Here is a 13,781-nt window from a genome sequence, read left to right as displayed (position 1 = left end):
TTATTTGTTTTTCTTTTTCAAGATCAAACTCACCTATAAATGACCAACCGTCCAATTTGTGCAGAGTGAACGCTCCGGCAATGATGTAACACAACATTGCGCCAAGGCAGATACTGATTGGCGCGAGTATAGTGACATTGGGTCTGTCACCTGAGCCGAGGCTCGATACTTCATCCTTCGGACTGGCCTTAATTTCCACGGTACTTGTGAACGTCGATGCATTCGCGCGAACGTAAAAGGGCTCCTGCAGTTGCAATTGCTGCTGCTGTTGCTGCGCCAGCTCCTCTTGCTGTCGCTTCTTTCTCATTCGTCGCTCCTTCTCCTGTACATACAAAAAAAATGTTCGAGGACATGCAGAGAAATTTATTTATTTATTTATTTTTCATATGTACCCTCTGACGCAATCGACATTCTATACGCGTGCCAATTTCATTCGTTGCAACGCGATGCTTTCGAATAAACGCCGACATCGTTTACACTCTTGTATCTCGAGTGTCAGGGGATTTTCGAAGCTGATCCAATTTTATTTGAATAGCACTCTAACAATAACCAATCAATATCTCCGTAACCACATTAATCCTTATCGACTCTACAGGACACGCATATCCTGCACCATGCAATGCTATCGACCTACTGCGACATATGCGTTTCCTATCACATATACTCGGTTTTTTCAACGAGAAAAATACCGACAGTCTACGGTTAAATTTTTTATCAAGTAACGACGCCAAATTCACGATGAGAAGCATGTCCTGTCTCTACTAACCTGCATCCGCCTCTCGTCGTAGCAACAATAGCCACAATTCGAGCAAAGACAGCAGCAAAGGGCTCGTGTGAAAACACCTCTGGCGCATCTGGACAAGAGACCTCCTGCGCTAGACAAGTACACCAAAGTCAAAGGTATCCCGAGGCTAGCATAACCCATGGTAGCGACTTTGCCCCAAGTGGACTTTGGTGCGATACTTCCGCATCCTGTAAAAAACAGAGAACAGGAAAAATTTTATTTTATTCAAAAAGATCGTGCAGAAATAAATAAGACATAATCTGTACGAAATTTTATACGATGACATAATTTGCGATGATATTTCTTTTTCTTTTTAAAGAGTTGCCCGTTATATAATACAATAGCGATATTATAGCGAGGAAAAAACGACAATACAGTCGCGGTAGTTAATTTGCCGCAATGTTAGCTTTCCGGATACTTAAAAGTTAATATGCATAGCGGTACGCTTATTCCCGCTAATCAATCACTGCGATAATAAGAACTTTGGGTAACATGCAGTCCCAAGTAAATTAATTTGTGTGAATATACGTATAATGTGTGTGTGCATATGTGCGCGTGTGTGAATAAGCGCCTACTAAAATGAGTTTGTCCAGAGTAACTTACAAGATAATATCATCGATTTGAACTATTATTTAGATTTAACTATTTCTATTTTTATTTCTATTTCTATTATCTTATAATGGATAAATGTTAAACGTTCATAAAGAATCCAAATTATTATCATTTGTCCAACGATTTTGCTCAAGATAATTTCGACACAAATTTTCTTATTGCAATTCATATAACCGCAAAAGGAGCAAAAAAGTTGATTAAGCTTCATAAAATTTATATCTGGGTCAAATGAAACTCGCCTCGCGAGAGAAGTTAGGATCTAAAGCGTTCATAAAAATTCGTAGAGTTTTCGGTATCGTAAAAGCTTAGATTTCAGCAAACGTCGATCAATTGTAATCTCCAAAAACGGTTTTCGCAATCGAGCGGCGGAATTTATAGTGCACAGTGGCATTCAATCGGGTTGCGCTATCCGGGGATGAATAAAAATATCTACAAAAAAACCTAGAGTTTTTCTTCAATTTCGCAAAACAATCAAAAACGTTGTGTGTGTTTAATCAAGATTTAATAAATTTTGACTCGTACCACTGCAACGCAGTGAGTTGCATTAAAGGACTATATATCTTGCGTTTCTGATTTATACTAGAAAAATTGTTCAATGGCGGGTAATCGTTATCTTGACCATTTTGTAAAAATAAACAGTTATATATTTATAAAATATATCGTCAAAGAGGAATATGCTGATACTATTAACATCGAGAGCATTAACTCAATTTGCCATAAAATTCTTTTTCGATATTGAAAATGTGCGATAATGAAAAATTTCTCACTAAACGAATTATTAAAACGGATGGTGCAATTTCTGTCGCGAAAAATACTGATGCTTACGAAAGTATATGCCACGGTTTGATGCATTCAATACTGTATATAATGTAAGCGATAATGAATATCCATTTTCATATTTCGTAATATCATCATATCGAGGAAAATGAACCGCTAATAATTTAAAGGGATTGGAACAAAATGATGTATATTTTCAAAAATATTTTATATACGAATGAAAAATTTTTTAAATTTTCTTCCAACAATTTTTGATAAAACATTAACGTTCTCGGTATCTTGCACGAATTAATTTTACTATCGCAAAAGTCTGGCAGTAGCAGCAGCTGCCGCTACACTTTAAAGCTCCGTATTTTATTTACAACCTTGATTATATATACTGTTTTCCAAAACAGAATAACAATCGTGGGGTAATTTTATCGCCGACAAACAGCGTCATTAATCTTTACTGCGGATAAATAGAAGTTCATTCTTCCACGGAGAGATGCGAGAAAAACGATGCTTTTCCAAAAACGCGCATGCTTTTAACTCTCGTACGTGAAGCTATCGTATATTCGCGCATCGCTCAATCCCAATCTCGACAGGTTGACCTTACGGACGAGGCGATGGAGGTGGACGCAGAAGCGCAATATGCAGTCGCGCGCTCGGGTTTTACGAGTCGATCCAAAAATTCACGCATGTCAAGTGATAGAAGGGTACGACCGATAGAGAGGAAAGAAGGGGGGGGAGAGAATGAGAGGAAATCGTTGCAAAGAGCTGCGAAAAGTTGTCCGAAACCTGAAAAAGTGCTCGGAGATGAGCGGTGCGAATCGATTGCTCGATGCCGTTTAAGATAATGGATCACCTACCGGAATTGGCGCTACCATCCCCGGCATGATAGCGGCCGGCTTAGCCGGTTGCATGGAATTGCAGTACCGTCGAAGCTTCGCGAAGGCCTATTCGTCACTGTCCTACCGCCTTATCGTTCACGACGGCGTGACCCTTTCGGTCGTTATCTATTGTCATTTATTAGGGAGAGCTACTGCGCGGATTGTCAGCTTCGGTTTTATTGGCCGACCGAATAAAAATATACCGCGCTCAATCGCGTGGTGTAGGAGAACGACGGTTCATTTTGTCGCTTATATGTATTGAATGTCGTGTGCACTCAAGCTTCGTATATGTCGATAAAAAAAGCACATAAAAATGATTTGTAGCATATAAATGTAATTGCTACAGGCTGTCGAAATATTACTGTACATATAAACCATATATTTTTTATGATTATCAACTCTCTCCATTTGCATACACCAAGAAATCAATTGCAATAAGATCTTTGTAACGTGTCATAAATAAATTGATTTACGTAAATATAAATGTGTGAAAATAAACATTTGATATAAGAAGTTTGCTCAGAGATGTTACAAAAAATAGTTCCTTTTAGCTTCGAGACCATTTGTATTTAATGAAAAATTTTTTAATACGATCGCTCTCTACATGTCCGATACGAAATCATAATAAGAAGCAATATGTCGTTCTGAAAAAATATTGAAAACAAAACGGCAATGAAGAAATCGAGGAAAATTTGATGCACCGGTAGCAATTCCCTGAAGCGCGGTATTTTGATGAGAAAATTTTTCAAACAAATTGATCCAGCATATTTTTGCATCTTTGCAGTATTTATATTCATTGTGTATATAGTCTATCGCATATATCCACGCTGTCTATTGCGATTCCTTTTTAATCCATAATGACGTCGAGTTGATCGATATATCTTTTGTTTATGCACAACATTAAAAATGACGTGTGTTTTATTATTAACATACACATTATTAACATACACATTATTAACATACATGTGCGGCTCCTAATCTTACGTTATATAGTGATTAAATGTCATCCATCATATACAATACAATTTTGAAAAAATCCGCATTTTTTAAAGCGCAGTCAAATCGAAAGTCAAAAAAATTTAGAGAGAATTTAGAAAAAATCTGAGAATTTTACATTTCCTGTAATAAAATTATATGATTTTTGTAACACTAAAAATAATAGAAAATTCATAATCATTTAAAACATCAATAATAAATTATGAAGCCATATCTCATCTCGCTCGATGCAACAGCTCAAGCCGACAAGTTGAAGGAACGTAGGAGAGGAAAGGGAATACCGGCGTACAGAACAGTAAAATTTAATTATCAGTTAGCAATAACATGAGCTGGCGTCGAGTTACTCATTCTTAGCCGGCGGTCGTATACATGCACTTGGATAATTCTAATTCTATGGCAATGCGAGTGTTGTACTTTATATAAAAGAGACGCCTTCGTTAAAACTTCAGTCTCTGTGGACGCGTTGTGAGATGTAATATTCTTACAAGTTAACAAAATATTGTGTAATGTGAAACGTTTTATACATATAAACGACTATTAAATTTTTATACAGACTCCATTTGCCTTGATTCGGCCATAACGTTCTACAAAATGATAGTGAGCAATATAATAACCGTCACTTTTTTCGTCATAATTGGAACAACGTTTGTGAGTGCAGTAAGTTTATTATTATATTGTCCCATACGAATTAACGATTCGACAAAATATTATTAATAAAAATATTATTAATAATAGTATCGGAAATATTATAGTGACAATATTATTATAATTATGTGTAACTCAGGTGCCAAGTGATACATATCCATCAAAAACTACTGAATTAGTCTGTTATCAAGAGCAATCAAATTGCATAATTAAATTATTTTTAGATGTACTTATGATAAAAGCGAACACAAAAGTCTTCATTTGTCAAACATTTGTTTTTCAAATTTTTATTATTTACACCCGAGCTATATATATAATAATTATAATAATTAAAATTGAACAAATATAATAGTTTTAAAAAAATAAAATACATATTTATTTTGTCAAGTAAACTAATAATTTGATCTCTCTTTTGCTTTTAGAGCGAACAACGTCAGGAATTAAAACAAAGAGTAAGTAAGAGAGAAAGAGTAAGATTATAAGAATCTATTTTATAAAATAATATTATAGAGAGAGAGAGAGAGAGTAAGATTATAAGAATCTGTTTTATAAAATAATATAATAATCTTAAAATGGAACAATAATAGAGAAAGAGAAAGAGAAAGAGTATTATATATATAATTATTCATTTTTCTATTATATTTTTTACATCATCTAATAGTTGATGTTAAAAGGTATTTTTGATTAAAGGTAATTCGGCACCAGGAAAAAAATTCTTCAGATGTCCTACTTGGTGCTCTTTCGAACTTCGGCGTTGTGCGAAGATCTTTAAGTCCAATGCTGATCGAAAAGGACGGTATTAATTATGTGGTAAATAAACAACACATTTCGAAAGATGATAATAAATCGAGGAACGTGATAGAAAAATTAAAAACATCAGTGACATTCCGAGATAACATACTATACATTTTCTCATACTTATTACACAATCGCGAAACTGGACTCACGGAAGAGCAATATACATCCCTGCAGATTCTTAATGAGTTTCTCAAGAAGAAAATGGCTTATACATATAATTTAATATCCATTCTATCTAAATTAAATACCGTGGACAAGAATCAACAGACAGCTATAATACTATTGTCGCTGATAAAAAATCTACCGTCCTATCTTCAATGCACAGCTAGATTCTTGATTAATGAGATAGAACAAGAGAGGATCGATTTAAATAAATTACTCAATCAGACATCTGAGACGTTTAATTACCTTATCAATATTGATTTAGGCATTTTGAAAAGTAAGATAAAAATTGTCGACGACGAAATGGAAGGATATGACAAGTATTCGAATATTACGCAAAAAGCTCTCGGTCCAGTGTTCGTGAAGCTTTTTTACAATTTACAAACGCGCACGCTATCTTTGTCGCAAAATCTGTTCGGCTTGATATTGATAAACTTGCCCAATCCTAACGATGATCCTGCATTGGAGGAAAACATCAGATATCTCTACGACTTAACCAAAAATAATAACATTGATCATAAAACCTGGGATTTGATTGAAGAACATTCCATAAGTAGCGACGCTTACAAACTTGTATTTTCCGTCCTGTCGAAGATCCTCGTCTCGGACGTAGGAATGGTTGTGAAGAACGCTGCGGCTTACGTCTATCATCACTTGAGACTCGTGATGACTCCGACTTATGACAATCCGAACATGATATATCTACATCGTCTGATTAAACAAGACATAGATATCGAAATGCTATTCTCGGCGATCGTTCCTCAAGAGTTCGGTCCGGATGCGATCCGTTTGAAAGACCATCTGGTTACGTATTTCATGCATAATTACAGAAATGGAGATTTGGATAAAATTCTCAACGGATTCAACAGATTTGCCTACCGTGATCCCTTAGATCTTCTCATCGCATTCCTAACGAGACTTGTGAATCGTATTCCAAGCTTTCCAAATAGTAGTCTACAAACGATACAGCAATCAATTACACCTCTGCTGTCAACTTTGATCTTGAAAAAGTCTACCAGAACTTTTACGCCGTTTGTTTCACCCGAGATTGATGTATTGATACTCATAGAATCTCTGAAGATTCCTGACATAGAACCGGTGTTTCAATCGACAATAGATTCCATAAAATTTGAATTAATCTCACAGCCACAATTATCTGTGCTTGTGAGTACTTTATTGCCGACGGAAAAATACAATTGTCTTACACCTATCCAATGTTTGATCTATACGTTCCAGAAGATACAAAGTTTACATGATAATCTGCCTATGACATTAATGACAAATATTCAAACCATAACATATATTTTGAAGACTAGATTAACACAAATACAAAATTATTTTATACCGCAATTTTTCATTCCATCTGATACAGATATTGTTTTCAACGTAAGCAATTATGAAATTAAACAGATAAAGAAGTCGCAAATAATACCCAATAACTTAAATGATAGCTTGTATAAATGGAAGTTAAAAAGTTATTATAATGTGACATCTGATGTGCAATATGGATCGTCAAACAATGCAAGAAGGCAAATTACGGAAAATAATAAACAAACAACCAAAAAAATGAAAAATATTAAATCTACAAAAACGAAAGTGGAATCGTCTACAATCGTTACAAATCAAGCGCAAACCACCAAACATACGGAATCAAGTAAACTTTCTCAAGAAAATTTATCGGATCAGTTTTTAATTTTTTCGACAACATCGATATATGCTGATTCTCCTGAAACTACTACTAAACCATTGCAGAAACCAGAAAAGGAGCAACCTCAATCAATATCTGTTTCACCGAATATTATTGAAGATCGAGAGTCCGATGTTGATTCTTTAAATATAAAAGAGGAAGGAATTTCACCCCAATTGAATGTAATCGAGGATATTGAAAGTCAAATATATCCACTCGAAGAGATAAATAAAGATATCACAATGAAAAAATCTATAGTGAAGAAAATACATAAAAACGAAACTAGAAAAAAAAATTTTGTAGAAAAACCGACGAAGACCGAAAAACCAACTACAATTATTACGACAATATTACCAAATATAGAATCTAATATTAAAGAAAAACAAGAGTCCGATGTTATTTCACATATAAAAGAAAAAGAATTTTCATTCCAACAAGAGTCCAATGGTATTTCATATATAAAAGAGGAAGAATTTTCATCTCAACCGAAAACAAGCGAAGAAAATGAAAGTCAAACGTATTCACTCGAAGATGTGAGTAAAGATGTCACGACAGAAAAACCTACGCCATCAGTGAAGACAATACATAAAACTAAGAAAGAAAAAACAAACATTCCAGAAAAAACGACAGATGATGTTCCTAAAAATATAACTACATCAGTATTACCGCCAAGTATAGAACTTAATGAGCCTCTTAAAATACAATTATTAAATGATAACATTCCAATTGTAACGCCCGACGATCATAATAAAACAGTGCCTGGACTCGTTTTACCGCAAATCACGAAACTTCTCAAACCCGCGAATATAAATGATTTCTTTTTAAATGATGACACACCGGTAGTAACACAAGTATTACAACCATTATCTGTCATATTTGGCAAAAATTATATTAAGAAAATTCTTCAAGATGAGATAAATGTTCACCGCACAAATATTGCATTATTATTAGCGGTATTGAAAAAAGCCATAACTTATGAGCAAGTAACAACAAATATAAATTTGATGGATTTAATACAAAAATATATCTCTGCTATAGAATACATCAGTCCAACGATACTGTTTCCCATCGTTGTTTCGTCAAAGAAATTAGTATCAAGAGTTGTTTATTCTACGTTTAATGTACATGATTTGACCCATAGTATAATTAGCGAAAGACCGCCTGCTGAAGCGACCCCCGACACTATTACTATACCTCTCGTCAATCCTAAAATATGGCTGCAATCTATAAATTCATCTGATCCTTACGCCGATCTACTACCTACTTTAGAAGAGGAAAGTGCTTTCGCGAAAACAATAGAGCCTCTCAAAAATATTTTGACGTCTAAAAAAAAAATCGTGGAAATACTTGGACCAGATTTCCAGCCGCTAGTGTATCCGAATATAGGTACACTGTTGATAACGCTTTTGCAAAAATTGCGAAAAACTGAAATAATTCAATCGGACCCCGACCTACGGTCCTTGATTAACATGTATATTTATGCTATTGAAATACCATCGATGAACATTCAAGTGTCCGAAGACAATTTTGTGAAAATGATGTCTGAAACTACAGGTCAATGGCAGCCTGAATTAACGAGTTTAATTATTGCTCTGCCAACGCCCAAGAATAAGGGTGAAGTTGCTATGATGCAGAAAATGAAGCAATTTTTGAATGATCTAACGCTGTTGGAAAAATTGCACATAACCAAACCTTCATCAACTATGTCTCGCGGAGAATTACTGTATAAAATTATTCTGAGTGCATTGTCTGGTAAAACGCATTTGAAAAAACAAGATCTGAAAGCATTCAAGTATTACAAAGATAAGGTGAAATTTACTGATATGGGTGCCTTACCCATCAAATGGGTGTGGGTCAAAATATACGTAGCTAAAATAAAAATAAATCTGGGCAGTATAATTCAGCAGACAGTGGATTTTAATGAATTGACGTATAAAGAAAAAATAATATACAACAATGTCATTACATATCTGGCTGAAAATCCGAATTTACTTCAGGATAATGAAGATTTTGAATTCCAAACGTTTAAGACACAAGGACAATTTATCCAGGGACTGTTCAAACATTTATTGAAGAAGCCACAAATTAATAAAAAAATTAAAAAGGACATTCAGAAATTACTTCCACGCGTAAAGTTAACTGGGCAAGGTGCAATCCCGATATCAAACCTTTCTGAATTTTAAAATATTAAATAATATATTTTATTGTAAATTAAAGGACTAATTAGAATAATTTTATTTTGATTTAGAAGAAACAAAAAGCTTTATTCAAGCCGACTATATTATTTAATAAAAAATTAATTTAAAATATTCATTATTTGTAATGCTAATCAATTTGCTATATTATTATTATTTAAAAATCATTATCATTTTAAAATCTTTACTAATTACAAATATAAGAATGCGATTATAATTTAAGCTGCAAAACATGTAAGTCTGTTGTAAGCACAATTTGTAAAACAAAGAAAAAATAGAAATGTATGTAGAGAAATGTACTGGGAACTCTTTATTCGTTAAGTTAAAAAAGTTCTTATAATAGCTTCATAATGGATAGTTTCCAGCTAAGTCCTTTCATTGGCGAAAATGGTAAGGAAGTTCTCCGCGAAGTTCAAGACCGATAGTTTTCCAGTAAGTGACAATTATTCGTAACTTCTTGTTACATGGCAACCACAGTAGAACACTCGAAAGTTTATACACTTTGGGAAGACGTTCACAAAGTGTTCCAAATCGAACCTCTACTTCCCTTTCAATCCCTGAGGATGTATAAGTGCACGTATATAAAATAGTTTCTTATAATTTACTAAGTTTAATTTGATTGTAAAGAGAAAGATAACGGTTTATATTATAATTATAATTAAATTTCTGCTACTACAACTTTATAATAATTCTAATTATAATAATATACATTCTAATATTTTTCTACTTCTAAAAATAGTTATAATAGGTACATAAATTTATTGTGCACAGTTAAATTGTAAAATGGATAATTAAATATACTTGATAAAAAATCCATCTAATATAGAATTCTATCTAAAAGTCTCTAGAATATTCATGGTAAACTCTATTATTGCAAATATTTGCAATAAATTTGTTCCAACTATGTGCGATATTGTTATATCTTTATAATGTGTTCTAATTATTAATTACAAAATTTGGCAAATAAAATTAATTGCGTAAGAGAAAGTGATGGCGAAATTTCACGTCTATTCACATTTGTTTGCTAATTGCCTCACACATATACACATTCAAGACCTTTAAACTATCGTTTTAAAACTAAAACTTTAACATTAATGTAAAAACTTTTTATTCGATGATATATTTAAAAAAATTATATCATTTATTCGTTTATAAATATTTTCGTCGTTTATAGAAATAATAGAGATAATTGATAGATATATATATATATAGGTACTGTGCAAAATATATAATACATTCCTAAAAGATATTTGATTTGCTTCGTAGTCGCTAATTTTCATAAGAGTTTTATTAATATTATCATTGTTATTGTGTTTTAATGAAACGATTTTGTGTCGCGCTGTGCATTCCAATCGAAGATGGACAGAATAGAGGTACACGCAATTGCAAAAAAAAAACGAGGCGTACAATGTAACGAGGTGGCTTCGCCGCAATAAAAATGGAACAGACACATGACACGCGAAGCGGAACGAAACGAGAAACGGAAGCGACGGTAGGGATTATTTATTTTGCACGGCGACCGCAATCCGCGGGGATATTTTCCACGAGACGTCCGACCAAACTGTCTGGAAAACGAGGAAAAATTACATCGGCGAAAAATAATAGACTGCGATCCAGCTTCGGCAGTAAGGCTGTAAGCGGCTGTATGCACCTATATGCGGCATGCACTTTTATCGAGATAAGATTGACGCACATGTGATAAAAGGAGGCTCAATTATTTATGACGTCGACTAGTGAATGATGAATTTAAATGACATTTAAATGACTGTATACATCTTTTTTATTTTTTTTACATTTTCTAATATATGATCAAAAATCGAGGACATAAATATCTTGTGCAAGGTATGCCACCATAATTTGGTATTAATTAAATTTTGGAAAGTTTCGTCAATGACGATGAGTCAAATTTTGAAGCGAAATCTCTCGGATATTTTTATTGCGCAAGAGAAGCATAGTAATTCCAGACTCCGTGATCTTACCAGTTTCCTTGTCGACGTAATAAATGAGTATCCGGCCATATTCAAGCCGCCATCAACATCCTGGAAACAAGGATATTTCGAGAGGCATCCTGTTCACGGTAACTTATCGCGCAACACCATTTCACCTGTGTTTAATTTAGCGCCCGAAATAATTTACATACAGCAGGACGATGGAGCTACGGGCTCGCTCGCGCAATAACATCTCGAAGATGAGCCGTGTGCTGGGCCTGGGCGGATGCATCGCACGTGCAGACATGTATCCTGGGAGGGGGTCGTACCCACCCTCTACGATACGTCTCCGTGCCCGACGTCGTTCCTGCCGGAGGGTTCGCAGAATCCGACATAACCCCCAAGGTCGTAACGGTAAGTCTCTCGGCGTGAGGACCCGAAATTAATAACGCGACCCGGCGCAAATACGGCGCACATAATTAAAGTGATATTACGATCTGGAGCAGCCGCAGTATCGTCTACCGGGCGTTGCCTACATCGAAGATGTTATTTAGCCGTGCTCTCTGAATTTAGGTGCTGAAAGCAGGTATTACGCTCTAATTCGCAACTTGCCCTCGGCTCATCAAGGATGTGATTAGACGCCGCGTAGAAGACAACAGAGACAAGCGCAGATAACACACCAGTAAACGTTCTTATAGGTAAAAATATTCAAACTATCTAATAGGAGATCAAACAAAAGATAATATACATACTTAATATCGTCGAAATGATATAATTTACTTTAAACAGATATCTGTAATCGAGATTTTTACAATAGATATCGCGATAAAAAGAATAATAATATATAAGACAGCTTTTTTCGATATACTTATATAATACAATAATTATACGAAATACTAATCAAATAATCTAATTGAAGAAAAAAATGAGACAATATAATTAACAAATATTAATCTTCTTTGACGACAAAAAATGTAATCATTTTCATAAAGTAGAAACACGAGCAAAAAGTTTTCTCGGGCACGTAGAACATGCGTGACGGTGATCTCAAATACGGTGGACTTGATAAGAAGTCTGTTGGTAGACTAGGTCAAGATACTCGCGTTACGTTTAAGATGAATGAAACAAGACAAGAAGCGCAAAAGGAAAGAAACGAGTGAAGATATGATACAGGAGAAAAGTATTAAGAGAATGAAAGAGAGAGAGAGGGATAACGACTCTCAAGTTTTATCTCTTTCGGGGTTTCTTTACTACTAACAGGAAGACTTCAAAGTTTTACGTAACGTACGTTTATGTAACTTTTTATATTGGCTTTGTTAAAGTCAATGACATGTATGTCATGTTGAAATTACGAAAGCGTTAAAAGCATTATTTGGTTAATAAAAAAAAATACTGTGCAAGCGATATTTAAATAACTTGAAATTTTAAATTCACGGATCCCTATTTCTGCTATTTTTTACACGCCACGGATTACATATATAATAGTTCGTTTCTGTTTTGTTTAAAGATGCTGTTACTTCCATTGAGAGTCTCTGCGCTAAGAGACAGGGTGCAACCCTGATGTATGGGATACTCCTCGCGGGTGTTTCTACACGACGGCACCGTCTCAGGGAAATGTTACCCCATAAAATATATCTCGAGCGTTGGCTTATGCCGCGCGAAACCCAGCAAGATGTTTCTATTTCATAGAAACGCTCGTCTTCCGGTTTTGCGGGGCACGTGAAGGGTAGCATGACGGAAGGCCGGAGCGTTGATAGGACTAGACTGTAAATCACATGGGAGCTATTCGATGTCTCGCTACGTCCCACAATTTCGTACAACGAGTTTGCTAGCACTACTCAACGTTATCGCACGGATTTTCAGGGCAAACGAAGAGTTTATACGGGCAACCGTTCACTATACTAGCGTATTTTTCTTTTTTTTTTTTGTATACTTTTTTAAGATAATACACTCGATTAATATTTAAACAAAATGACGCAAGCGAACGTACATTATATAAACATAAAAGTTTATTATATTTTTGAAAAGCTAGAATTATATCATTATGTGAGACAAATAAATTGGATATAATATATGAAAATGATAATATAATTATATCAACAAAAAGTATATAAATGTATAAAATAATTTTTTGTTCTGTTCGATTTCCCGATATATTATTTATAATATTAAATATATAGCGTATTTAATTTCAATAAATTGCTCATATTATTTAAAAATAAAACAAATTATCCAGTAGACCATATCATAAAAGCACGAATCGATGACACGGATAACGTAGTAAGGGAATAAGGACACGATATAGTCAGACCATAAATCATGCTCCGA

At 34.3% G+C, this 13,781-nt stretch overlaps 2 protein-coding genes and 1 long non-coding RNA gene across 6 annotated transcripts in view; 2 read left to right on the top strand and 1 right to left on the bottom strand.

Annotated features, from left to right (window-relative positions):
- The window catches only part of LOC105256367 (TWiK family of potassium channels protein 7), a 258,014-nt gene that overhangs the window by 1,020 nt on the left and 243,213 nt on the right, over window positions 1–13,781 (bottom strand). For all 4 annotated transcript variants that reach the window (XM_025409189.1, XM_025409191.1, XM_020029104.2 and 1 more), the window contains 2 exons: window positions 767–972; window positions 34–322 (listed from right to left, as the gene is read on the bottom strand). In XM_025409189.1, coding sequence (XP_025264974.1) covers window positions 34–322; window positions 767–972 — 495 coding nt within the window. The remainder of the gene's footprint in view (window positions 1–33; window positions 323–766; window positions 973–13,781) is intronic.
- On the top strand, window positions 4,473–9,820 carry LOC105256366. Its single transcript, XM_011266209.3, has 3 exons — window positions 4,473–4,695; window positions 5,106–5,135; window positions 5,374–9,820. Exons 1-3 carry the CDS (start codon window positions 4,630–4,632, stop codon window positions 9,511–9,513), a joined length of 4,236 nt encoding a protein of 1,411 aa, XP_011264511.1. The 5' UTR covers window positions 4,473–4,629; the 3' UTR covers window positions 9,514–9,820.
- Window positions 10,771–13,401, top strand: LOC112638122. Its single transcript, XR_003122883.1, has 3 exons — window positions 10,771–11,867; window positions 12,027–12,151; window positions 12,961–13,401. It is a non-coding gene; the product is annotated as an uncharacterized LOC112638122 (long non-coding RNA).

This window comes from Camponotus floridanus, unplaced genomic scaffold (assembly GCF_003227725.1).
Source record: "Camponotus floridanus strain SB8 unplaced genomic scaffold, Cflo_v7.5 scaffold25, whole genome shotgun sequence".
NCBI classification, from domain to species: Eukaryota; Metazoa; Arthropoda; class Insecta; order Hymenoptera; family Formicidae; genus Camponotus; species Camponotus floridanus.
The sequence above is the reverse complement of the archived record's forward strand: the minus strand, read 5'-3'. Positions and strand labels throughout refer to the sequence as shown.